Source organism: Miniopterus schreibersii (genome assembly GCF_964146895.1).
Source record: "Miniopterus schreibersii genome assembly, chromosome: 14".
Taxonomy (NCBI): Eukaryota; Metazoa; Chordata; class Mammalia; order Chiroptera; family Miniopteridae; genus Miniopterus; species Miniopterus schreibersii.
This window is the reverse complement of record NC_138114.1, coordinates 31199602-31226653: the sequence shown is the minus strand read 5'-3', so window position 1 is coordinate 31226653 and position 27052 is coordinate 31199602. Positions and strand designations below refer to the sequence as shown.

The 27052-nt window shown below is 43.1% G+C and overlaps 1 protein-coding gene across 1 annotated transcript in view; it reads left to right on the top strand.

Annotated features, from left to right (window-relative positions):
• The first annotated feature begins 2878 nt into the window (after positions 1-2878).
• Positions 2879-27052, top strand: part of ASAH2 (N-acylsphingosine amidohydrolase 2) — a 73789-nt gene continuing 49615 nt past the window's right edge. Inside the window, exons 1-3 of the mRNA XM_081158711.1 lie at positions 2879-2972; positions 23073-23188; positions 25968-26099. Of these exons, the coding sequence (XP_081014837.1) occupies positions 25973-26099 (127 nt within the window). The 5' untranslated portion in view covers positions 2879-2972; positions 23073-23188; positions 25968-25972. The remainder of the gene's footprint in view (positions 2973-23072; positions 23189-25967; positions 26100-27052) is intronic.

Below are 27052 nucleotides of genomic sequence, written 5' to 3'. Positions count from 1 at the left end.
CACCCCCCTAAAAAAAAAATCAAGACTCGAGTTATTAAGGATCAGACAGCTCAGAGATTTAAGTGGGTAGAACGGTCAGAGAAAGATTCTTGAAAAATATGGGCCCTGTCTTGGGCCCTGAGGAGAGTGTTCCAGTTATGTTTGCCCCAAACATAATGGCTTAAAATGAAAACAATTTTATTATGACTGATGATTTTGTGGATCAGGAATTTGTGCAGAGCTTGGCTGGTAATTCTCCTGTTCCATGTGCATGGATGGGGTTCACTCCTTGGTACTCAGCTGGTGGATGGGCAGGTTTCAAGTCTAAGGTTGATTCACTTGCTTATCTGCCTTGTGGGGATGGCTGGAAGGATGAGTTTCAGTTGGAACCATGACTGAAGCACCTACATGTGGCCTCTCCAGTTTGGTGGCTTCAGGATTTCCAGACCTCTGACATACTGACTCAGGGTTCTGTTAAAAACAAGACAACAGGCCCAATATGGAGTCACTTATGCTAAGCCCCATGTCACCAGACCGAGATTTAATTACGGTTTTTACTCTCCCAGAAATAAAATCTTGAATCAGTCGGTCAGGACTTGCCTGATCAGCCCTACTTAGGTAATTTGCCTGATACACACTTACCATTCCCTACAGAAAAGTAACATCGCAATAACCAACCAGAGTTCTTCCCTGGTATAATTTCTTGTCCTGCTCCCTTCTGTCTATAAAAGTCCTTCATTTTATACAACTCTTTGGAGCTCCCTTCTGTCTGCTGGAATGGATGCTATCTAATTCATGAGTCATTGAATAAAGCCAAGGTCTTTAAAATGTAACCAGTTTAATTTTGGGTTTTTGTGTTGTTGTTTTTTAACAGTTCCGAGAACCAGCCAGTGTTCCAGGAAACATAGAAGATGTGTGACCTTTTGTGACCCAGCCTCAGAAGTCACACGGTGTCGCTTCCACTGTCTCAGATGTCAGACACAGTCACCAGCCTGCCCAGATGCAAGAGGAGGTGACACAGATCCCCACTTTTCCACGGATGGAGTGTCAAAGAATCTGCACCATGTTTTCAGATTGCCTTAGTGAGGTCTGATTTGGTTGTAAGGGTAATAGTCGAGAAAGTGTTCTGAGCGAGGGTAAAAGTTTGAGGGGGGGGGGGGTAGGCGGGAACAATTAGGAACCATAAAGAGACCCAAAGTGGGGGGTCTGACCAGGAGAAATATCAAAGACAGAGATAAAGGAAAGGGCTTGGGCTGGGGCGAGTTTGAATACCTACCTGGTAAGGAGTCTAGTGTTTGTTCTGGAGACAGTGGTCTTTAAACTGTGTCTTACACATCCCTAAAAGAATTTTGAAAAACACATTTTTAGGTTGGCATCCGATTTCCCCCATAATTTAGAAGGAGTTGAGAAGGTCAGCAGCTCTCTATGAGGTCATTAAGGCTGATGGAGCCTTTTCACTGCCTTCTTTCTGAAACCTCCAAGGTCACCACTGTGCCTGGAGCGAGGATCACACGCGCAGGTTTTATCAGCCAAGAATGGAAGTGGTGCGCGTTGCTTCTCCTCACTTTCTGTTGACCAGACCTCAGTTACACAGCTACCCCTGACTGCAGCAGGGGTGAAGAAGAAGAGGAACACAGATTTCATGGGAGAGCTAGCCATCCTTGCTGCAGGACACATGCAAAGCATTTGGCACATTTGCTGGCATACCACAGGCATTCGGTAAAGTAGCTGCTGCTATTGTTACAACATCACCATTCTTACTGTTACACATTCAGTCTACAGGCTGTGTTCTATGCACGGATGGATCTGCACTCCCTTTGCTGGAGCTTGCAGGCCTCCAAGGCCTTTAGGCAAAGGAGCCCCAGAGCCTTGGAGCCCAATTAGTAGCTAATAAACCTCAGCACACAACTGCAGCTCCAGTCAGTGGGAAGAAGAGGAGCCTCCTAACCCCAGTTTCCCATAGAGTTAGTTGCATGTCTCTTTCCTCCCTGCCTTACACCCAACTTCCCTTTCCCTATAAATCCCAGGGTGGGCTCTGTTATGGCCTGCAGAAAACCAGGGACTTGCTCTAGGACAAGGGGCATGTTTTGCCCCTATATCTGCTCTCCTAAGCAAATCACCAATAACTGGAAAAGTGGCACTAGTTTTCTTGAGAAAGTCTAGGCTTCTGTGCTTTCTGCATATGGCATCGGTGGAATGACGTGGAATTCACTGATCAAACACTAACAGTCTTGGCATTCTTTTCCCTGCCTTTGATACCTGCTAATCTGGGCCCCAAAGGGTTAGAAGTATGAACTTTTCCCCTAGGGACTCTAGTAATCCTGTGATTTGTTTTAATGTTGTGATATTGTTTAATACTGCAATAACTGCAGGGAATTGATGTTTGATTTTTGCCCCAGAAGGATACCAGGGAAAATGTAAACACTGTCTCATTTCCTTCCCCAAACTATCAAGGTGACCATGTGTAATCAATTATCTCCATCGAGTTACAACCTTTCTAGAAAATCGGGGGCATCCCCTCTCCCAGGCTTAACTCATTCAACCCAAATGGTCCCCACTTACATCTCCAGGCCGTTTTGTCCTGCAAACCCTCCTTTCAGCTGTGTGGAGCTGATGTGGTAGAGAAAGAATTTAATATTTTCCAAATCAAATAGGAGAAGCTGGTCTGTGAGAGGAAATGAAATGACTCCTTCCCAGACTGTGTCAGTGCAGGTACAAAATGATGGATTCCAGGTGTGACCTTCTAAGGATGGTGCAGGGGTTCGCCCATGAGCAGGCTCAACTGGAGCGAGTCCTGCCCTGTGAGTGAGTCAGCATGCAATTAGTTAAGTTGGCAAGCCTTTGGCTTCCTTGGCTAGAGCCTCCAGCCTCCAAGAGTTAACTTGCAGCACTGCTCAGAGGAGCAGGGGCCGAGCATCCAAAAGCGCCAGGCACTCTGGTTGCCGGAGGAACGACACGCAGTTTTGAAGGAGCAGCTGCTGCGGCAGGTCTGGGTATGTAGCTCTGCTTTGATTGATAGTGTTTTGTTTTCTCCAGAAAGAACAAAGCAATGGTTGTTCTTGTTTGCAAACAAGATCCCCCAGACATTGAGAAGGAACAGATGTTTATTAGCCTGCTGTTTATTATGAGAATAAGTAATAAGGATCGATGGGGAGGGGAGCAGATTCTTCATGCTCATTTATGTTTCGGATTGCGTTGGAAGACTTTCTTAATTCTGTCTGAATTCCAGTGCTGTACGGTCAGGTCATTTGAATGTCACGGTTACAGTGGAATTCAAAAGGTATCTTTTGGCTGTTCTTTCTGGAAATCTTCATATTTACGTTCAGAGATACAGAGCCAGTGTTATTTGCCGAATTGGTGAAGTCAAGTGGCAGAAATCCATTTTCCTACCACATTTTGGAAAGCAAGATTCATCTCCTTGGGTTTAAAGAGAAAACTCCAAATTAACCATGTGCCTGAGTAAATGCAGCAGCATCTTGGATCTAGTACTTTTCTTTCTTACATCTTGATGGCTTTAGTCTCAGGTACATGCAGCATGACCTGAAGTGACCTCTAGAATCCTGGTTCTTTTTTTGAGTCTGTCTGACTGGGTCACACGGGCCTTCCCATCACTTGGGCTGTATGTCTAGTCTCTACTGATTAAAAAATATCTGAGAGTCAGAGCAGATTAGAACTACCCCCAAAGACTTGGATTTGATGGACTTCGCAAGGACAGTGGGACCTAAGTCAAGTTTGTCTGGACCTCTGTCCATCCCCGTTCTGGCCCTGCAGCATCATCCACCAATTGACTGACCCTAAGGGCATTTCCCAGTCAGCACTGCTGCAGATTTAAAATATCGGATGCTACTTATCAAGCTTAGGGCCCACTTAACAAGTTACTGCTTCCCGGCTCAGTGATCAGAACTGGTCTAAAACTGTGTTGGAATCATCTAGAATATTTCCTCCCCAGTTACCGTAGCTTCTCTTATACTTGCCCGAATTTCTAACCAATGGGAGACTCCTTTTTGTAAACAAGTTCCTCTTTGAAAAAGTGCAAACACTACATTAAAACTTGGGAGGGTTATCAGTCATCAATACCTTCCTAATATGATTACCTTTCCATTTAATACCTCTCTAAAATCCCGCTCCCTGAAGTAATGGAGTTTTTCCAGCATGAAGGAAAGGTGGTGAGAGTCAGGAATTTGGGGCCTGGGCTCTGAAGGTTGAGGGCTGGTGAGCGAAAGGAACCTGACTGGGTGCTGCAGGGGTGGCCGAGGAGGCCAGGTCGGGAGCAGGGGGCACCGGGATGCGAGGGCACTGCTACAAGGCATTGCCCGCGGTGCTGCAGGTGGAGGTGCCCAAGACTGCCCAGGGCACGTGGCATCACTAGCATCTAAGGGAATTCATCTTCAGCTCCTCAACTTCAATTTGAACTGCTTTCCAGAATTTTTCTTTGCCTGAGAACTCATTTGACATCTGCTTCAGAAAAGAAAGGCAAACTTCTCCCTGAGCTGGACTCTCAGCCTGGGCCTACAATGTCACATGGTCCCACGGCATATAGAAGTCTCCTGGGCAAAACACAAAGGGACGGCTCAGAACGCATTGTTCCAGAGGGAGAGCCAAGCAAACAGAAACAGACCACGTGTCATTTCGCCGAGGCTTCCCACTCCTGGCAAAGGCTCTGTGCCTTGTCTTAGAATTACCACGGAGAGGTTACCATGAGGACAGGGGGCGTGTACGAATACATTTATTGGAAATAAAAAACAAAGTAGATATTTTCTAACAGTAATTCTGATTTGGTTGCCTGATTTGATGATGAGTTTGTTTTGGCTGTTTAGGGTCTGTGGATATTTTCTGTAAATTTAACATGCTGATTTTGCTGTTCAAGGTTTTGCCCAAAACATATTTAAAGTATGTGCACAATATACAAAAATTAGATACTACAACTTTTGCAAGTATTTAAGCATATAAAGCTTTAGATGTCATCTTTTAAAATGGGCCAAAGAGTTGAACATTCTTTTAAGGGTTTCATGAGCAAGATCTTGTGAAGACCACTGGTGTCTATTAGCCTCAAGGTGAGATGAGCCTGCCTGGCAGCGGGGGCCTTCGCCCTCAGACTGCCCCAGGTCTGCTCCTTGCCTCGTGCCTCCTGCATCCTTCCCTTTCCCCACTTCAGGGGCCTGCAGGTCCCATTGTTCAGCCCTCACCCCGCTTCCTCTGTGAGCCAGCTGGCTGATTCTGTGATGTGTTCAGTAGTCGCCTGGTCATTCGAAGACAGGGTGTGCAGTGGCCGAGCAAAGTTCTCATAAGACAGGGTTCGAAGAAGAGGGTATATTCACTGATGCACTCAGCAGGCTTTCTTTTATCCACACCATTCATCACTTCATCCATTCAACAAACGCTTACCCGTCCATCACCCCTTGTGCTAGGCAAAATCGTTAAGAAATTGTCTTGGCCTCAAGTGTGGTCGCTGTGGTGGGGGAGGTAGGCACTGACACTGGGGGTCAATGTGATTCAATGTGATAATTGTCAGCTGGAGGCAGGAACTGGTTTCTGGCAAGGGAACAGCAGGATGCAATGGGTGCAGGAATCAAAGGGTCTTGGAGAGCAGAGAGGAGGCAGCTTTGGGGATGAAATACTGACATCTAAGTAAGTGCTCTTAAGCGGAAAGAAGGGAAAGGGCATGTAAGGCAGAGGAAGAACTTGAGGGAAGGCCTAGAATGGAAAAGATCAGGGCTGGTTGGGGGATGAGCCATTAGCAGCTTTCCTGGAGCTCTGTGGTAGGGGGAGGTGAGGCAGAAAGGGGGGTGGGCGTGCTCTCTGGAGACCTTGGTAAGAGGAGGAGGAGAGCAGGTTGGCATGCTTGTCTAGCTGGGACTCAGTTTTTTTGTCCCCTGATCTGGACCTAGCTCTCTTCGATCCCAGCAAGGCCATTGTTTTCCCAGCACTGGCCTCTGTGCTTCACAGGAGAAAATGTGGTCTGTGAATCCCTGTCCTACTGGGCACAAGCTGGGGAGGGGCTCCCTGTGAGGATCCAGTCCCTGGCAGCTGAGGGACAAGGACCGCCCCTGTCTCTTTTCCTCTGTCATCAGGCATATTTTGATCTCTTGTCATGTGTCAAGGTGATGTGATTGCTGCAGATGGAATCAAGAGACGTGAATTCAGATCATCTGTCTGCAGCTTGTTAGCTCTGAACTTCCTGGTGCCTCAGTTCCTTCCTTTGTAAAATTGGGGTCCTGTGTGCAAACCTCTGGGGTCGTGCTGGTGATACAGAGAGGGATAGGATGAGACTCAAACACCAAACCGACTCGTAGAGACACACACTCATTAAATAGTAAGCACCAGAATAGAAGACTGTGCCAAGTTCAAGAGGAAGAAACAGGTTAAGCCACAAAGTCTGTTCTGATCGTTCACATCTTTTCATCACTCTGCAGCTTGCACAGCAGTGTCGCTTACTTCCTGCTATCTTCCTCCATAGCCCTGTGAAGGAGGTTCTCACAGAAGGGTGAGGACTGGAATGTCCCCATTCCAGTTGCCTTTATGAAAGGAAACAGTTGTGCTATGCGGTAATGCCCAGAAATCTTGCCTCAGTGGTTAAAGCAGAGGTGCCAGGAGCTGGCTCTGAATGTTCTTCCAGATAGGCACCTTTCCAAAGCCTTTCTGTGGTGAGACCTTTGCCAGTCTCTGCATTTTCCCCTTGGAGAAGGAAGAGTCTGCTTCTCTGTCAAGAGACAAGGTCACATCAATAGTGGGTGAGATAAACAGAGATCATATAAAATCTCTAGTGCACATTCACTGTTGAGAGGGAGGAAAGGAACCAAACTAACCTGGGCCATCTCTTGGGGCAGGCACTAGAAGTTCTCCTAGCATTAGGGCTGAATGGGTTCCCTTGAAAAAGTGGTAATTGAAACTTTGAGATCGCCAACTATCCATCCCCAGGATCAAAACTCCAAAACAGAGGACAAGAACCACCCCATCGCACTGAAACTGAATTAGAGGTCACCCTAAAGAGATGGAACTCTGACGCCCAGACTCCCTGTAGTAAGGGATACTTTGGCTGTGACTCTAAGTTGTGCAACTTAGCTATCTTCCCAATCAGCATGAGAAAATTTGTCCCATATTTTCCCCAAAAAGGTGGGGTCCAATAACGTGTGTACCCAAGATTATGAGGCTTTTCCTCATAATGTACTGAGAACAGCTGCAGCGCCAGTAAGATACTTGAAGAGGAAAGAAGGTGGCCAGGGGTTCGTCAACCCCAGATTGTGGCAGCTAGTGAAGCCACAAGAGGGCAGTGCAGAGAATGGCCCTGGTGACTGAAGGAGAATTTCAGGGTCTGCTCAGGAGGGTAACATGAGCTTCTTGAGATTCTGCGAAGGAATGAGGCCCCTAAGGGCCTCAGAGAAGCTCCTGGAACTGTTTTCAATATTGTTTTTATTGCATCCACATTTCCTGATTGCTCTTGCAGGCTACCCTGGGCTGGGAAGAGCAACTAATATAAAGAAAACCCTCAAAATGTATTTATGATACAAAACAAAGCAATGTGTACCAGCTGGATATGGTTTTAACAGTCACCTGGAGGATCCAGCCTCAGTTCCTGCTCCACATGGTCTCCAGGGACAGTACTGACATCTGAGCCTATAGTTGAGACTAAACTTGGTGGCTTAGGAGGTAGTTTGTGCAATGACAGTGGTGTGTTGAAGAAAGTTCATATTGGTTCATTGGGACCAATTGTACACAGATATTCCCAACTTTATTTTCAGTGACTTCTATAGTAGCTTAAAATCATCCACAGTAGGAGTATTTACACCACAGAAATTGGCAAAAGTGATACACCAGGACTTTTTATTCCTGGCCATCCAGCTGCTAAACATTTAGCATCACACCACTGCCAATACTTGTTGCAGAAAATTCTTTGATAAAGTAACCATGTGCTGGTTTAGGATATTATGAGAAAAAATAGCTTTAGGAAGAAATTTTTTTGTATTGTGGTAGAACATTATGATAGGCCTAGAATTAGATATGCTTAGCAGAACAAATCTATGAGTTTACAAATTGGGAGTCCTCTGGCCAGGTTGCCTTTTTAGGCCATTCTACTGCTTTCCTACATGGTCAGATCCCTGAATGATGCTAATTTAATCCTATAACCCCATCTTTATGTTACTGTATTAGTAAGAGGAAGAATTTATAAGTAAATCCTTGGAGCTGGATTGAAAGTGTACTCTAATCCCTATTTACCTTTTTGGGTTAGTAGAAGTAGAAAGCAGAAATTGGCCATACCCAGATGTGGAAGGTCATTTGTTGAAGTCCATCTCCCTAACTTCATACACAGGGAGACTGGGTAAGACTGGCATATCACAGTAGATTAACTCTATGGCTAGCAATTACCTTATGTCCTCTCAAAGAATGGGGAAATCACTAAGAATTCCCATTATAGAAGTCATTCATTCATAAGCAAGTTCTTAAAGTTTCTCATCTATTCATGCTAAACCAAAGGAAAATTTCCTTTTAGAAAACGTGAGAACTCCCCATGGATTATATTAATGTATAAGGGGAATTATTCATTAGCACTTGAAAGAGTGTCTATACAAAAAAGAGTAAGGGTAACTGTGAAACAATCATATTTAATAATTAAGTGCACTTACCATGCATTTCTCAAATAATCCTCACAACAACCTTAAGATGTGGATTCTATTACACTTTCCATTTTACAGATGAGGAAATAGATGCATAGAGAAGTTGAGTGACTTCCTCAGCTAAGGGCAGTGTTGGGATTTGAATTCGAGGATATGTTAATCCAGAACCCATACTCGAAGTCATAATTCTTTATTATCTTCCTGTAATGGAAATATAGCTCCACTCCAATGAACATGGGCCCCCACTTTTGTTGCGTGAAAAATGATCTCAAGTTAGAGGTAGCTGGTTCATGGGTTTCATAATTTGATCAGTTTTCTCGTGTCTCATTAACTCCGAGCTTCAGACACAGAGCAGAAGTTGGAAGGTGGAGCAGGAAACTTCAGGTTTCAACTTGTGCAGTCGTGGCCTAGTATGCAAGCAAGAGTCATTTCTTTCCATTGTTTCTTATGCAAAAGAAAACCAAACTCTTTGCCAGGCACTTTTTCACATTTCTTCCTATTCTGGGTTTTGCCAAGAATCTTGAACGATATTGCAATATTCTTAGGGGAAATAAGAAGCCTGTTCTCCCATACATATTCTTTCAGTGTTGCTGGAATCTTGGAAGAAATGCTATATACATGAGATTTTTGGTTCGTGTTGTAGTTACAAACTTCAGCCTCAGACCTTTTCTAATGCCTTTAGGCCTGGTGTTTATACCCAACACTCAAACTGAATCCATTTTTTCTAAACTTTACAATTAATTTGTTTTCCCAAGTTTCCTTTTTTTGCTTAGTAGTACCACAGTTCCCTCCAATCTTTAAAAAGTTGGAATGCTGTTTGGTTTTCCCCTCTCCTTCACCTCCCAATTGAGCACGTGTCAAATCCCAGTGACATATTTCACTCATACTTCTCAAATGTATTCCCTGTTTTCATTTCCACAGGTCACCTTGGCTCTGCTTCCCTCCCAACTGGGCTCTCACCTCTTAAGTGGCTCCCTGTCTCCCGCCTCAGGGCAGCCTTTGGGTTCTGATTTGTTTTTCAGCTCCACCTCCTTTGATAGCTGTAGAACTCTAGTTATGAAGAATTGGGAGGCTGTACCTGGGCTTCTTTAGAAAAAGTCCCTCGGTGGATTAGTGATGCCCTCCCATGTCCTGGGATAAGAAACATTCTTTTTCAGCTTCTCTCTGCTCCATTTTATCCACTTTTGTCAGCTGCATGCTTGCAAAATGCAGCTCAATATATGCTTTTATTGTACTCAGAAATGTTTAGGGACTCTCTACTGCCTTCCCTAAGTTAAAATTCATCCTGGCATTTGAGAACCTAACTTACTTTCTCAGCTGCACCTTTCCTTGCTACCCTAGGAAAGTTTACATTTGTAGTTCTCAAACTTAGTGTCACAATGGACCAGTGGGAGGGAGAAGTTGAGATGATAACCAGGGACATGGCGATCTTATGTAACACCACACTCTGTCTTAGCTCTGGCATAATGGGGATATGAATGTGGGAGAGAGTCACGTGTGAACATCATCATGAGGTCAAGGTCAAAACTGGTGGAGAGCTTGCCACCCTCAGCTTTGCCAAACCACACTGCTGTCTATTATAAATACAGTTTGGGCTTCCCTTCTCCTGTACTTAACTAATACTGAGACTTTAAGACCTTTGTATCTCTACCTGGCACATTTTTTTTTGTTCTTCCAAGTTTAGCTTGAATTCATAAAGCCTTCTCTAATTTTTCAAAATAGATATCTTATCTCCTTTTTATGAGCCCCAGAGCATTTTATTTAGGATGCTTATGTTCAATCTTGGATTATATTTTATATTTATTTTGCAGAGAGAAAGTGTTTTGTTTTGTCTTGTTTTTGTTTTTAATCTCCATTTCACTGGACTGCATACATGGTAGGCCCTTCATGATCTGGCTTCTTCTGGCCACACTTGTCATGTCTTTCCTCAGTTTCCCCTTTGCCTTCTTTGCTCCTATCATACCAAACAACCTGGAATGTCCCCAACTCCACTTGCCCTCTCTTATCTTCAAGCCTTTGCATGTGTCATGCCTTCCTATCTGGTGAGCTAGATTGTCCAAATGGCCGCAGCTGTCCACCCCTCCCTGAAGCCACCTTCTGCAATGTGACTTCCCATCAGGAGGCGGAGATCAGTTTCCCTCCCCAGGAATCTGGGCTGGCCCTGCGACTTGCTTCACCGCAGGGCAGAGGAAGCTACCCTGTGCCAGTTCTGAGTCTAGTCCTCAGAAAGGTTTGTGTGTATCCACTTGTTCCCTTGGAAAGTTGCCCAGCTGCTATGTGAACAGCCCTGCGCCAGCCTGCTGGAAAAGGAGAGACCATTGGGAACAGGGATGAGCTGTCCCAGCAGAGGCCATCCTAAGCCAGCAGCTCCCCGCCAACCCCAACCAACCCAGCAGCTCTCTGTGGGCGTATCAACAAGTCCCAGATCAGCAGAACTGTCCAGCTGGGCACAGCTGCATCACTAGCTGATAGAATCATGAGCTATTCTAGTAGTTATTGTAAGCTATTCAATTTTGGAATGGTTTGTTATGCAGCCAAAGCTAACTGACATATTAATTTAAGAGCTACTCCTCTGGTCTTAACTTAAATATTATTTCTTTGGCAAAGCTATTTCTGACCCCCTTCAGGTGTGAGTTAGGGTTCCCTGTTATGTACCACAGAGGTAGTATTAGAATTACTTGGGAATCATCTCTATCATACATTAGATTGGAAGATTTTTTGGAAGGCAGAAGTTTTGTCTTATGAACTTTAGGTCTAGCGTAGTACGTGGTACTCCATAGATGCTCAGAAATATTCCTGAATGAAGCAATGGATTAAATCAGAGGTGGAAACTTGTGGCCTGGATATGTTCAGTTTGTCACACATAGTGTTGACCCTAAATGATAAAAAAATATATACTTAAAAAAATAAATTGTTTGCCTACTTTTGAAAATCAAGAAATTTAAGATAAATAGCTATTTTATTGAATTTTCATTAAAAAATGGAAAGATTCGTCAACATTGGGCTGTCATTTCTTCATGGCACTAATGAGTGGTGGCTTGTCCCCTTCAGATGGGCACATACTTTCTGGCTGTGACAGTTCTCGTTAATCCCTATTGTCTCCTCAACACCCACTGTTATTTGTCATCGCATCTGTATGGTTCTGTTGCAGACATCTGCAGGTTTCACTGAGCTACTTACCTAGGAGATTGGCTGATAAATGTATCCCACTTATTTATTTCTGCCTTCAGTGTGAGTGTGATGTAGGCAGCCTCTCTCTTCCTGGGTAAGATTTTAAACATTGCTTATGGTCTCATTTTTCTTCTCTACAAATTAAGTTTATTTTTTCTCCTGCAAAGGGTTCTCAAGGATAATTTGGCTTATAATCTGCCTAAACTAGACAAAGATGTTTTGTTTTGTTTTGTTCTGTCTCATAATTCAGTTTCGTTGTGGCAGAAATTGTGGTTTGGCCGGAGGTTTCCTCACCCAGCTGTGCTGGGAGGCTTGTCAGGAAATCATGCCAGTGTCTGATGTTTTATTCGCTTTAATGGTGTTATAAGGGTCTACATAAAACCTACTATTGGTAGCCTCTTTCATGATGGATTGAAGTAATATTTTTAGCAGTGTGAGGTGAGATTGGAGGGCTTTTGTCTTTGGATGACGACTCATGCTGCTTATAAGGCTTATAACTCAATGATTGGGTCTTTAAAAAAAGAAGTCCCCCAGACAATTTATAATTCCAGGTTTTAAAAAGAAACTCAGCAAGGTCGTTGCTGTTCAGCAGGAGGGCACCGGCACAGGTGTACCGGTTGTTTGCCCTGGCTCCTGTTCTAATTGGCCAGTAGTGCCCAGGCTGAATCAGTAGTTAAATCTTTTGAACATATCAACCCTGAAATTGATACGTTGGAATGGAAAAAATGCTAGTCTTCGATCACATCTGTACCTTTGGACTAGTTTATGAGGCAACAGCTGTACCAACTTGGTCACAGCTCTGTGCCACCTGGTGGTATCAGTTCTCTTACGTAAACACCAATATAATGATCTAATTCAGAAGAATCTTTATCTCTTATGGGGCATCCAAGGTTCAGCTCCCCTGAACCTGAAAAGGCAGCTCAGCCTGCTTTCTCATTAGTGAACGAGTAAGCAGGTGGGACTTGGCTCTGTTCCTTTAGTCCTGACTTAAATTAGTTGCCTCATTATTTCTACACGTCCCATATGATCATACCACCGACTTATGAGCTCAGCCGAGATGGAGTCTGAAGTGAGTGCAGCCTGTCTCATGTAGCCTCGAAAAGAAACAGCAGCTCTATTTTTAGTAGTGGTTATTTGACAATGCATAAGAATGGACTAGCAGGCTTTATACCTCCTTTTTTAGCCTCGTTGGAGAATTAAAGTATTTATTCCAGGTCTCTTTTTCAATTCCTGCATTCATCCTTTTAAAAAGCTAGCTTTTACAAGAAAATGAATACAAAACTATTGCAAGAAAATTTTAAATAAGGCCTAGTAAAATGCAGAAAACAAAAGTTCCCAAATCCCACCTTAATAAAACACTGTAGCATTTTATTAGTCTATCTCTTTGTCTCTGTCTCTCTCTTTATATTTTTGACAGCTTTAAAACTTGGAATTCTTTCTTTTAATCATTGAACTTAATTTTCCTCCAAGATTTTTTCCCCCCCACATTCTTCTGTGGTCTTAGGAATTGTTAAACAAAAATATCTCAAGTTGTCATTCTGACCACTGATTATTGTCATGAGTCATTTTCATGTGTAACTTTTGCTCCCTGTGTGCCTACTTCTAGCCACCTGGAATATTCTAATTTTCTGTGGTTGGAAGAAAAACAATGGTTTAGAACTGTATGTAAATTAAAAGTCACCAAACCCTACATGGACCTAAGAGTCTCTCCTGTGGTATAAAATGTGTGGACTTTATTTAAATAACTTCCTGGGTTTTCAAATATTCATTTCTCATTTTTAGCTATGTGTTAGAGTTGAGATTGCATTAAGTGTGATCTCTGAATTAGAGAGATTTTAGTATATTTTGAAATGTAATGTTAAACATCCTTTCATGTACCTGTTTGCCATTTGAATGTCTTCTTTGGAAAAAATATTTATTTAGTTCCTCTGCTCATTTTCTAATGAGGTTGTTTGCATTTTGGTTATTGAGTTGTGTGAGTTCTTTATATATTTTGGATATAAACTCCCTATCTTACATATGGTTTGCACAAATTTTCTTCCATTCTGTAGATTGCCTTTTAATTTTAATTGGTTCCTTTGCTGTGCAGAAACTTTTTAGTCTGATGTAGTCCCACGTGTTGATTTTTGCTTTTGTTGCTTCTACCTTTTGTCATAGCCAAAAATTTACTGCCAAGGCCAATGTCAAGGAGCTTCCTGCCTATGTTTTCTTTTAGGAGTTTTATAGTTTCAGATCTTATGTTTAAGTTTCTCATTCATTTTGAGTTAACGTTTGTGGGACGCAGAAGATAGGGGTCAAGTTTCATCCTTCTGCATGGGGTTATCCAGAAAGAAAACCATTTGATTTGTGGAACTTATTAAACTGAAAGAAATTTTAAAAGAAGATTTATAATTTAACTAAGGAGTCATCTTCATTGACTGGTGTTAATCAGATGACTATGTTAATGAGGATGGGTGGGGGGATTGCTGAGGTAACAAAAACCCTCTCTACATCTTAGTTGCCTAACACATAAGCATTTCTTTCTTGTTTATGGCAAGTAGACTTCTGGCCTGATGACTCCCTGAGGTAGATTTCTTCGAAGAGGTGACTCAGGGATCTTGTAACGTATCATCTGGGGCGTGAAGTTATCAGGGTCACCACGGCAGCGGAAGAGAGATCACAAAGAACTCACACCCCCTCTCAAATGCCTCACATTAAAATACTTAAGCCCAGGAGTAACGCATGTCACTGCCACACACAGCCCATTGATCAGTAACTACCAGGGAGCTGGGAGCCCTTCCCGTGTGCCCACAGTGGAGCGGAGGACCAGAGATGGGCAAGGGCTGCACGTCTCCATCACAGTGACCTTGGGCAAGTAACTTACCTATATGGCAAAGGGATTGAACTAGATGACTTTAGAATAATGCTTATCTCTTCTCACAATCCCTGACTCTCAGTATTTAATTTCTTCTTCTTATGAGATTTGTGTTTTTGAATGCTTTGTAGGCATTATTTTATTGTTACTCCAAAGATATCAGGTATATTTATACTAGTAAAGGGCAGATGCTTATGATGCATAGTGTAGCTGATGGTTAAACTAGGGGGCTCTGAAGGCACATGATCTGATTGTGAATCCAGCTTGGTCTCTTACTGGCAGTCTGACCTTTGTCTACTTGTTTTACTTCTCTATGATTCACTTTTTTTGTTTGCTTTTTAACTCAGGTGTAAAATGGGCGTAGGAATAGTACCATCCTTATGGGATTCTGGTATTAAATGAGTGAATTATAATGTTGTTATAACAATGTCTGGAACATACTAAGGGTTCAGTAAGTTTATTTTATTATTTTATTATTTTTAAAAAGATGACTGTCCTTCTTGCCCTGGCTTGATATGTGTCTACATGGTAATAGCTCAGCAAGTTGTCTTTAATCTCCTGGCGTGATTAGCTAGCCCAACCCACGAGAATCTCTTTAATCTACTAACCCATTAAATGGAGTCATAAACAGTACCTGTAGGTGATTTGGGCCTTTGCCCAAGACCACCAGCTCCTTTGTGCTTGTACCTCATCTGCTTTATCTTAGATTCCATCCCTGCCTGACTCTATCATGGCTCTGTATTCAAGCTGGATCTTGCCTTAGGCTCCTGCAAGCTTGAGATTCCTGCGTGGTTTCCACTTGTCATCGAGTTCTAGCTTTATCTCATGGACTTCCCGGGCTGGCCCTTTTGATTCCTGGGGAGCCCACTAACCTTGGCTAGTAACTCTATACCCTTTGAGTGTATTTCAGATGTCACCTAACCCTTATCACCATCGCAGATCAATGACAAACCCAGGATGTTAAATCCTTCTGCAGGTGTTATCTCTTCAGGCAGATGCACATGAGCAAGAACTTTGTTCTTTCCTCCTGAATCTTCAGAGGATTGTCCTTGGGAGCGGGTCGTGCATACTGCAGCAAGAGAGAGGGTGAGAAATGGCGTCATTTACTCTCCGGCATGGGGATGGTCTGGTCCCCTTCCCCTTTTGCTTTTTGGCTGATCTAGTGGGGGATCTTCTGTGAACAGCTGCCAGTACATTTGCTCCAGGCAGGGAAGAGAACAACTCTCACCAAGCACTGTTCTTCCTTGGCCTTGGTTCTGCCCAGTACAAGAAAGGCCAATACTTCCATGTCAGGCTCCACTCAGGTCATCCTCTCGCCCATTGGCCCGAGAGAACATTGAGTCAGGCTGGACTGTGATACAAGCAAGTTGCTTTCTGCTTCTCTTGGTCCTTTCTTTTCCAAGTGTTATCAGTGGACAGTGTGGTACTTTTCCCACAGTGCACAGTACAGGTGGGAGATGCGAAGCTTCTGAGATTTATGTAGAGGGGAAGAATTTCATCAGATGGTATTGTCACCCTGTCCCTGAAATAATGATAAATGAGGGTGCAGCCTGCTTTCCCCCAATCTGCCTTCATAATCTTGTATGGCAAACAGGTCAAATTTGTCACTGCCAAATGCAATAAATTCTTATCTATGGTTTTGGAAAAGGAGAAATCATCAGAGAATAATTTCCAAATACTCTGTAAAGGTTCTATAGCCCCACCCTTTTTATCTAACAGTAGAGAAATAGGGAAGTTTCGCAATTCTAATTTCTTTTTCAATGCTCACCCGAGGATATGTTTTTATTGATCTTAGAGAGAGAGGAAGGCGGGGGAGGGGGAGAGAGAGAAAGATGTGAGAGAGAAACATCAATTGGTAGCCTCCCGTACGTGCCCCAACTGGGGATCCAACCCACACTCTAGGTAAGTGTCCTGACTGGGAATTGAACCCACAACCTTTTAGTGTACAGGACGATGCTCCAACCAACAGAGCCACCTGGCCAGGACTGCAATTCCAATTTTATCTAAATTTTAAGCCCTTTGTATGTTTCAGAAATAGCACAAGACACTCTTTCCCCTAAGGCCAAGTTTGTCAAACTTGAATAGGGAGAACTTTAGAAACAGGAATGAGGAATACACCAAAACCAAAACTGCTATAAGGTTTAAAATACATGAATCCTACCACTCTTGGGCACCCACATCCAGCCTAATTAATACAATAACTCATGCACATGTAGTGCTGGCAGAGAAGTTTTTAAAAATATATTGTTTATGTGAATCTTTCGGCAAGGTTGGGTTTTGTTTGTTTGTATTTTTGCAATGAGGAAAATGAAGGTTACTGAGAAAACCCCCTCAATCTTCAGATTCCAAATTCCAGGCGTTCCCATAGCCTCAATGTCTCCCTTTATCACTTTACCCTTTGTGTTGAAGGAAGGACTGGGATAAATTTGGGGAGAAACACTCTGGAGCCCTCAAGTAGTTTCTCTCTCCTGCCCTCGGAGGAAAGCAGAAGTGTTGGTATTTTGGGGGACACGGACTTTGTGCATACCCAGTGGGGAGAAGAGCCCTGGTGTGCTCTTCTGTCAAGCACCATCTTCCCATGCCCTGCCACCATGGAGCTGGGACTTCCCCATAGAATGACCTTGGGCCCCCACCTGCAGTGAAGCACATTGTCTAGTCACATTTTTAGGCTCAACATGTGACAGGTGCTGAAGGGATATAATAAGAAACATGCTTTCCAGCTTGGAACCAAAGGGACTCTGTTCTTTCATCTATTGCTTGTTTGTGGTTTGAGGTCAAGATTCAACTGAGACCAGTTGAAAGATGATTCTATAAATAGTCAACTGGTGATGGGACTGCTTTGGGTTCAAAGGAATTTTTCAGTCCTTTACAAAACCCATGAGGTGGTAAGGTGCCACTATGGCAGCCCTGTGTTGTACTTAAAACTAATTTCTTTTTGGACCTAATGAAAATGTATTGTGCCAGACTGCTCATCACTTTCTACTTAAAAATGTTCCCAGAGACAGTTAGGCACACACTGTGTCCAATGATTGGAAAGCATAATCCTCTCCAAAAGGAGGTCCAATGTTCACTTATGTGAGGTTTAGCTTGGATGGGTTCTTAGTTGGAATTAACAGAATCTTCTCCAACGAGCTTAAGAAGAAAGAGATTTATTAGTGGATAGAGAGAGAACTTGCAGAATCCTTGTGAAGGCCGAAGACAGAGAGTTGAAGTTGAGCTTCTATGAACAACTTCCCAACTTAAACTGCAGAACTGAGCTGCTTTGGGATGGGCAGCCTTGGTCAGGGCCATGGGTTAAGGAAGCAGCTACAGCATCTAGAAGCAGCCGCCACGCTGGCAGCAGAGCCAGGCTGCTGTGATCCGAACCAGTGAAATCGATGCCCCAGGCCCCCCCTCTCTTCCGAAGTGGCTCAGTTCTGATCCAAAGTCTCACACGGGCTTCTGAAAGGTAGACCCTCAAGTGCCTCTGGAACTCCAGGCAAATGGGAGCCCAGCCTTTGCACACTAGATGGGTTTACAAAGAGTGTAGAGCGAAGCACTCGGCAGTACCGTCCACAGTGCTTCTAACCCACCTCTCCCCTGCCCACTGGCATAGTAAAGAACAAAGCTTATTTCCCACCCATCTGTTCTCCAGTCTGTCCTCGCATCTGTCCATCATCCACCCACCCGTATATCCATCCATCAATCAGATGTTTGCACTTTTGGTATTTTATTTTTATCGGTTTCAGAATTATCAAAAAGATAAGGGTTTTTTTAAAACAATGTATAATTACGATATCATTATTACACTAACATTTAAAACAATCACCCCTCAATATCATCAAATATCTAGTCAGTGTTCAGATTTCCCCAATTGTCTCATAATTTTAAGAAACAGTTTGTTTGAATCAAGTTCCAAATAATGATGGTTTGGGGCTTTAGCAGACAGGCGATTGATGCCTCTTCAGCCTCTTTTCATCTGTAGTTCTCTCTTCCCTTTCTCCCCTCCCTGGCCCCTCTCCCCCCCCTTTCTCTCCTCTCCTATGGTTTTCCTCCCCCTCCCCCCTCTCTGCCTCCCCCACCTTCTGCTCTTTCTCTCCCGGCCACTCCCAATTCATTTGTTAAGGAAACTGGGTCACTTGTCTTGGAGAGTCTCTCTGGGTTTTGCTCCCGCGTCTCCCCATCACCCTCTCACGATCCGCGGCATTCTGTATTCCTGCAAAGAGGCGCTTCTGTCTAGAGGCCGATTCAATTTGGGTTTAATTAGAATACTTGAGGGGTGAGGCTGTGCACATCACTCAGAGGCTTGTGATAGCTGGTTGCCTCTTCTGGTGACATAAGCTGCCAGCCATTCATGATCATTTCATTAGGGGTTTGCAAAACATTTAGATTCTGAGTCCATCACTCCTTCCTCATTTATTAGCTGGAAAAATGTGTGAGAAACTGTCCCTCATTAACAATTTGGCTTTCCCAAGATAACTTTTATACAGAAAAGCAGAGTACATTTCTGATTTCTCCCTCCCCCTCTTTTATTCCTTACCAGTTTTCAGAAAAACAAATGGATTCCCTAGCATCTTTTAAAATTAATCAATGAGGTGTTTTTTTTGTTTTTTTTTAAGTATCATTAGGACATCATGGACTTAAGGAAATTTGATTTGCTTCAATCTACTGTGGTTATTTTTTTAATCAATGCTCAAATTGACCCATTTTGGGCTAGTGTGAAGCTTTAGTTCTTTTTGGTGCAATTCTTTTGTTTGTTTGTTTGTTAATCTTCACCTGAGGATATTTTTTCCATTGATTTTTTTAGAGAGAGTGGAAGGGAGGGAGAGGGGAGAGAGAGAAACGTTGATGTGAGAGAGACATATCGATTGGTTGCCTCCCACACTGGCCCCAGCCGGGGCCAGCAACCCAGGGAAATGCCCTTGACAAGGAATCGAACCCACAACCCTTCAGTGCGTGGGCCAACACTCTAACCATTCAGCAACACTGGCTAGGACCATTTTGACACAATTCTAGTTGTCTTGATGACTTCCTTGATTTCTGGTATGAACAAATGTTGCAGGTTTAGTTTATGTATTTCTTGCCTCAGACCCAGCCATTTCTTCAAAGGTCTCTTGCTCCTTTTAGCAAGAAACAGAATTTATTTGTTTATTTATTTACTTATTTATTATTTTTAATCCTCACCTGAGGATATTTTTTCCATTGCTTTTCAGAGAGAGTGGAACGGGGAGAGAGAGAGAGAGAGAGAGATATCTATGTGAGAGAGACACATCGATTGGTTGCCTCCCTCATGCGCCCCGACCGGGGCCAGGATGGAGCCTGCAGCCGAGGTGCGTGCCCATGGCTGGAACTGAACCCGCACCCTTCAGCCTGTGGGCCGATGCTCTAGCCACTGAGCCCAACCAGCTAGGGCAAGAAATAGCAATTAGAGACCACACAATCTGGGTAGTATGTGAAATACTATACGCTTTTAAAAAGTAATTGAATCTTCAATTATACCAGGAATTAAAGAGCAAAAAGGGATGCAACCATGGAGCAGATGAAATGCACTTCAGGCCTTCCTAGGCCGCGGCCCTGCAGGCATAAGTAAAATGTTAGAATTTGTGGTGCTGACGATCACTGGGCAATGGTTAAGGAGCTGGGGCTGGGGAGAAACATCCCGTGGCTTGAACACGGCTTGTGTTCCTCCCCAGCTGCCTTCACCGTGTGCCAGGTGGTTTCTCCCTCTGAAGGGCGGTCAGAGGACAGAGGACGTGGCTTTGCTTCATAGTCTGCCGGTGAGGCGTGGACACTGGACCTGCACACCCCGGGGCCGCCGCGCGGGGGCCCAGGCCCTGGCGATAGACAGTGAGGGTTTGGTGGGAGGCAGGAGGTCTTGCCTAGGAGTCTGCAGACTCGGCCTCGCATCCTGGAGTAGCTGTGGCTGGATCGTGCTCTCTTTAATCACCCTGTCCCGCGCCTGCGCTCTCATCTATAAAATGGTAGAGTCTGTGTGCCTGCCTGAGTGGCTTGGGGTCGGGAGTAGAGGACAGTCATCTTTATTCTAGCTACCAGGATTTATCAGAGGGCCATCCAGACAGAAATCAAATAGATAGAAAATATTTGCTATGATTATATCTTCTTCACTCCGCGGTAGTGTGATTCCTGGCTATGGGAGCCAGCTGTTTTGATGGACAACAGAAGTCCCCTTGGCCCACCATCTTTCTTCCACTGGCTCTGCGATAGTGCTTGGAATCTTCTTGACTCTCGCCCCTTAATTTTTAGATACAGGCCTTTAAATGTTGTCTGGGGCAAATGGTATATTATATTATAACCCTGGTTAAAATGATCTTATCTGACTGGATATGTGGGTCACCCAGCAGGTCTCAGAGTGAATGAGCATGGCAAGGCTTCTTTTTATGGGGAGGAAGACGTCTGGAGAGGTCGGGAAGGGACCACAGGGGCAGTTCAGAGGCTGCCCCACTGCAAGGGAAAAGGAAATCCGATGGCAGATCACCAGTGGTATCTGTTTGACAGCATGATTTTATTTTGGAGAACTATCCTTTCCTCTTCGGATATGTTCTCATTGGTTCTTCTTTTGAAGTATCCATCTAGGAAAGGGATAAGTGTATTATCTGAGTTAGGCCAGTCAGATGTTTTGTTTCAGGAATTAAATCCTGAGTAGAGCAGCACAAAGATAGTGCACTTGGAGGGGACTCATCTCTGTGGTGACACCCTAAAGAGGTTGTTCGGTAGCTCCCACCACTTAGATGGGGGGAGCTGCCCAGATCTTTGGCATTCTTGAACCCGAGTCTTCAATCTCTTTTGCTGCCTTCCATTGAATTTATTCTCTCTCCCTTTCCCTCTGCCTTAAGTTAGCTCTATTTGGTCTCTGTTGCTGGGCACCAAGAATTCTAACATAAAATAAACACACAGACAAAACTTGTTTAATACCACCGTTTAACTGTAGTAGTAGAGAAGGAGCTAAGATACATTACTAAGTGCTCTATGTGGAGGCATTTATATCTCTATGATCTCTGCTTTTAAAACAGATGAATATATTTGGCCTAATTCAGAAGAGAAAGCAAATGAAGACCACAAGGAAAAAGCTTTTTTTTTTCCCCCCGTCACAGTGACAAGGGTCAGAGGGCCTGGGCTGTCCTGTTAGTGGAGGTGCCGGCACTGCCCCCATGTGGGGTTATATGCAAATATTGACACAAAATTTTAAATGCTCCCCTTCGACCCAGCAATTTTGCTTCTAGGAATTTACAGATATATCATATAACCAGATATCGCACAGCCATTATAATAAGGATGAGACCTACATACATTCTATATGTAGTTACATTCTCTACTACACATTAAGTGAAGAAAAGCAGAATTATTCTAGTTGTATCCAAAATACATAGAAATATGTTTAGAATCATTTTGGGAAAGATTCACAAAATGTGGGTGGTGGTTGCCCCTAGAATGGGAATATGGGCAGGGGAGGAAGCAGCTCACTCTGTATTGTGTTCTTGAATTGGGCGTTGCCTCAGATTTGTTTTCAGCATTATGCTAACGAAAGGCGGGAGGGAGGGACCATTGAGGGCTGGTCTCTCTGCAAAGTCTGCCAGGAATTAAGTGGCCTGTACAATCTTCTTCAAACTACTTCCTGGACAGCTCAAGTTTACTTGGAAAAACAGAGGACTTTGGCCTATTTCTGGCTCTCTTTGTCTCTTGGGGGCCATTGTTTAACTTCATGCTGTTATCAAGTGTATACTTTCCAAGAGGGGGTAAATATCTTATTTTTCCCATTACTACATGGATATGACAGAAAATACCAAGAGTCAAAAGATAGAAAAACAAACAAACAAAAAACAGCCATAATCTTAACACCAGATAATTACTTCTTATCATTTTGCTGTACTTTTTTATAGTCCTTTTATCCATGCCTATCTAAATAATGTATACTTTACATAAATGGGATCGAATGTTTTATAAACTTAACCTGATGTTATTAGTAATTTTCCATGCCATTAAGTTTTTTAATATAATTTTTGATGATTTCACAGCTTTCTTCCTGTTACATATTCATTGTTCATATTCTTAGTTAATTAAAAATTTTACATCTTTTTACACATGAGAATCTAAAAATTAAAAATGCTTTTCTGTTCTGAAATTGGTGTAAATTTTTGCCCAGTGGGACCCATAGCCTACCCTAATGATACCCTAATGTTGCTGAGTGACCAGAGGTGAATAAAGCAGGTGCTGTGTGTGTGTGTGTGTGTGTGTGTGTGTGTGTGATCCAGCTTGTAGACATTGCATAGCACTGACCTTCAGCCCTGCAGGCCTTCTGCAACTTCTACCACAGTATCAGGCTGTCCCATGGGCGAGTTTGCACATAAGCCTTTTGTTATCAATATAGTTTAATCTTATCCTTGTACCAAGCCCACAAAGTTACGATACTGAGAACTCTAACTCTCCTGGATGTCGCTGTGAAAATCTTTCCTCCATAGGCATCAGAAAGTGCTGAGAAGTCTTAGCTGAGCAACGTGCAAGGGGAAAGGAAAGACGATTCTGGACCACCATTTGCTTTACTGGATGCAGACATTCTTTTAAGTGGTTGAAAAAGGTAAGAATCACTATATTTTCTTGGAGAGGGAGGGATGGGTCTTGAATCATCCATTGCCTCAGAGATCTTGATGACACCCTAAACCTTCACCCCATTCTCTTAGCTTTGGAGACTCGTTTTGCCAAATTTTTACTCTTTACTTTCAGTCTTGAGAAATAGGGACTTCAGCATGGTAAAGATGTGACAAGTGGCTTGCTATTGTCTAGAGCCTCATCACTGACCTTTCAGGCTTATGCTAGATTAACGGAACCATTAGGGAATGTATTACCCTTTAAAATGTAATCATTGGTTCATTTGCCTTCTGAAGCAGACAAACCATTTGCTTTAATGTTCAAAGTCAGATTTTAATCATTATGAGAAATAAATAATGCTAGTGGCTTCAAAAAGGATTGTAATATGTTGGCAGTAATCCTGACAACAAAATATGAGTGGTGAAATACACATCACTGAAATCTGAGTAAGAGGTGGAAACTCGAATGTTAAATCAAGTACTGCTGTTGACGTGTGCGAAAGGCCAATAGTGGTAATCAGTCAACAGAGAAAAACTAGCAAAAAAAAAAAGTATGGTTTTGTACCATGTCTGTTTGTTAATGGGCTCCTACCACATGACCACATTTACAGATACAATTTGCCTGTAGCTGATCTGGGGGTGGTAGGCCCAACTGTCAGTCATCCATTTTAAATTGCCTTTTTTTTTTTTTTTTGTAGAGAAGCTGTCTCAGCTAACAGAAAGGCTTATAGAAACGAAAGCTTAGAGCAAGAACTAGGTATAATTGGGTTTGAAGTTTGCTACTAAAACAATAGCTAATGACTAGTAAACCTCTTTGGATCATCAGTGTTTCAGGGGCATATCTTAGATGTGCTTCCTGACTTCTAGGGGCTCTCAGTGAAACTTGGGACCAAGATACAGAACTAATTTGTTCTGCCCTAAGTTTGAAGTTGTTCCTGCAGCTGATGTTGAAGGTGATCATGGTGGTACCATTGGTAGGAAAGCCTACCAATAACCAGGAAATTTGGGAAGATGTTTCAGTCTCTTTGTCCCTAATGTTGCTGAGTTCATCTCCCAGTTCAGCCCTACTTCTGAAGTGTTTGCTGGTAGGCTAATTTTTAACCTCTAGTCCAGAGGTTGCAAAATAAAATGACTAAGACCAGGTAGCAACTTAAATGGACAAGGCCCACTAGGTAGGAACTATGGCAGGTTGGAGAAGACATGCCCCATCTAAATGGAACAGCATCTACTAAGTTTTGAAACTCTTGGCACATGGGAATGCTGGCTCAGTGTTGCCATATTTTATGAAGTATTTTAAAAGAAAATTTGAAGTTTCAGATTTATAAATGTGGACTCCATAGAAAAATTGTAAGATTTATCTTTTATCTTGCCAACTAAGTCAAACTGAAACAAAAAATAGCCTGGACCATACTAAACACAACTGTTTGTCGCCAGTTTACAACTCTTGGGGGTAGCAGTATCTTAGCCACATATGACGATTTGGGGGAGGCAAGTCTTGGGATTCCAATCCCATCTCACTGCCCAGGCTTCCTAAAGCATGGGCTAAGAAAGTAGGCTCTTAATTCCCCACCTGTGATTCCAATAATCCTTTAATGGTAGTCTCCTATAAACTCCCTTCAAGGACTGTGAAGAGCAGAGTCTTTGCATTTTGGAACCCAATGATGAATGTCAACATTTTGAGCACTTACTACATTCCATGGAACAAAAAAATTATTACTTGCATTCTCTCCCCTTATTTTTATAGGAATTCTATGAGATAGGTACTAAAATTATCATAATCATATTCCTATTTACAGATGGAGAAACTGAGGCTCATTGTCTGGGATTTCCCAAGTTCAGTTGCAGTAAGTGGCAGAAACGAGATTTAAATTCTGGAGTCAGACTTCAGAATCCAACTTTTAATGACCATAGGATACTTTCTCCTGTTAATGCTATATGACTTTTTAGCTTCTGTGGTTCCTCTGAGCAATGCTGAATTTTCCTCCTAAAATATCCTAAGGAACCGTGGGTGAGGATTTAAAAAATAAAATAACAAAATATCTTAAGGGATTTGTAAGGACATTTTCTGCTTTTCTAGAACACAGGGGCATTATTTTTCCTCATCGTTTGCTACAGGGTTTGCAAAATGTGTGAGATCCTTCTTATCACTGAAGAGGGAAATTTCAGTAACACTTGGCTTGAGACCAGAGATGCCAAACCCCTTTTCCATGCCATTTTCCTATCAGGTAGTATTTAAAGTTAGAGCATACAGTTTAAAGGCCTAAGGTATGGATTTCACCTCCACGTGGACAAGATGTGCCTTAGTCTATGACCACAGAGTAGAGCCCACACCTCAGTAAGTCTTCTCACAAGTACAATGTGGGTGGATCAGTCATCCCCATTGACAGAAGTGCTCCAACCTAAACCCCTAAAGAGCATCATCACCATAAATGAAAACAGTAATGATGTAGCCAAGAAATGCAAGTAGATTTTTGCTTAGTTGACAATGCCGAAGGCTGAGTGGTGGATACCAGGATGAGTACTGTGCTGAGAAGGATTTGGAAACCCCACCTGAACTCATCAGAGTGCTGCAATCGATTGGTCTTGTCTGCTATGGGCTTGGGATGTGGAACCAGTGGTGAGTGTGCTCCCTGTACTTGACTGGTATAGTCTCTTCACATGACAGAGCTAAGACATCTCGGGCAGCTTGAAGCATATGCATTTTAATGTGTGATTCTGTCTTTTTCTGCCTCTTCCTTATTTCTTCTTCCATCTCTGCTTTTTCCTTAGGAGAAATGGCCAAACGTACCTTCTCCACATTAGAGACGTCCCTGATTTTCCTCCTTATAATGATGACTGCGATCACGGTGGCCCTGCTCAGCCTCTTGTTTATCACCAGTGGGACCATTGAAAATCACAAAGGCAAGTGTCATGGGCTCTCTCGGATGCTGTGCCTAGGCCTGCAGAAAGCTTCTTGATTACTGCAGACATCAAGGCAAGAAAGAGTGTCTGTTGATAATGCTGATAACTGGACAGTTCGATACGTACTTAGGCAGCCTGGGATAGCCACCTAACCTTTACATTAAATTGTTCTTTCTGCATTGAAAGCAGTTTTTATCAAGTTTACCTTTGCCCCCAAAGTTGATAGCACCTGACATGCAGTTGTTTCTCTTTCACATTTCCTCAGATCTAAACACCGTTCAGAATTCTTCAGGGCCCAGTAATGTGAGCTTTTGCCCTGAGCCCCTTTTCTTTCCCTTTGCCTTTTTTTTGGGCATCATCTTCTGCTGGGGGTGAAAGGAGAATGAAAGATCCACAAGTATCAATTAGTCTTTAAAAAGCCTTAAAGAAGAGAGTCTTGCATTCAAGTCCTTTGGAGGGCCGATCAAGCTCTGTAAATGAGGTCCAGTGGGGCGGTGGACCAGGATGGGGGCAGCTGCGATTTTGGTGAAGACGGTCCACAGCCCCTCTTGTGCACCAGCTGATTGTTGTTATGATAAACATGGACTCAATTCTCCTGAGTTTTCAAGAGAAGCTAGACATTGGGGTGTTTAGACATATCTTGATTTGATTTTTTATTTTTTTATTTTTTTAGAGTTAAGAATGATTTAGTTTTTGAAAACTATCTAGGCTATATTTACAAGCAAAAATGGGCTCATGGGCCTTCGATAAAACCTCTGCTTCAGGGTTAGGTTATATTATACCTGTTAAATGAGTAGAGAAAACAGTGGGGATTGAATGCTCAGGCCAAATGGAGAGGAAGATGGCATGTCTTTACTTCTATGGCCTTTTCTCTTTTCTAGTGTATTCTCTAACATGACCCCATGCTCTGAATTCCCTGCAAATTCAGAGGACCAGAGATCCTCTGTGCCAGC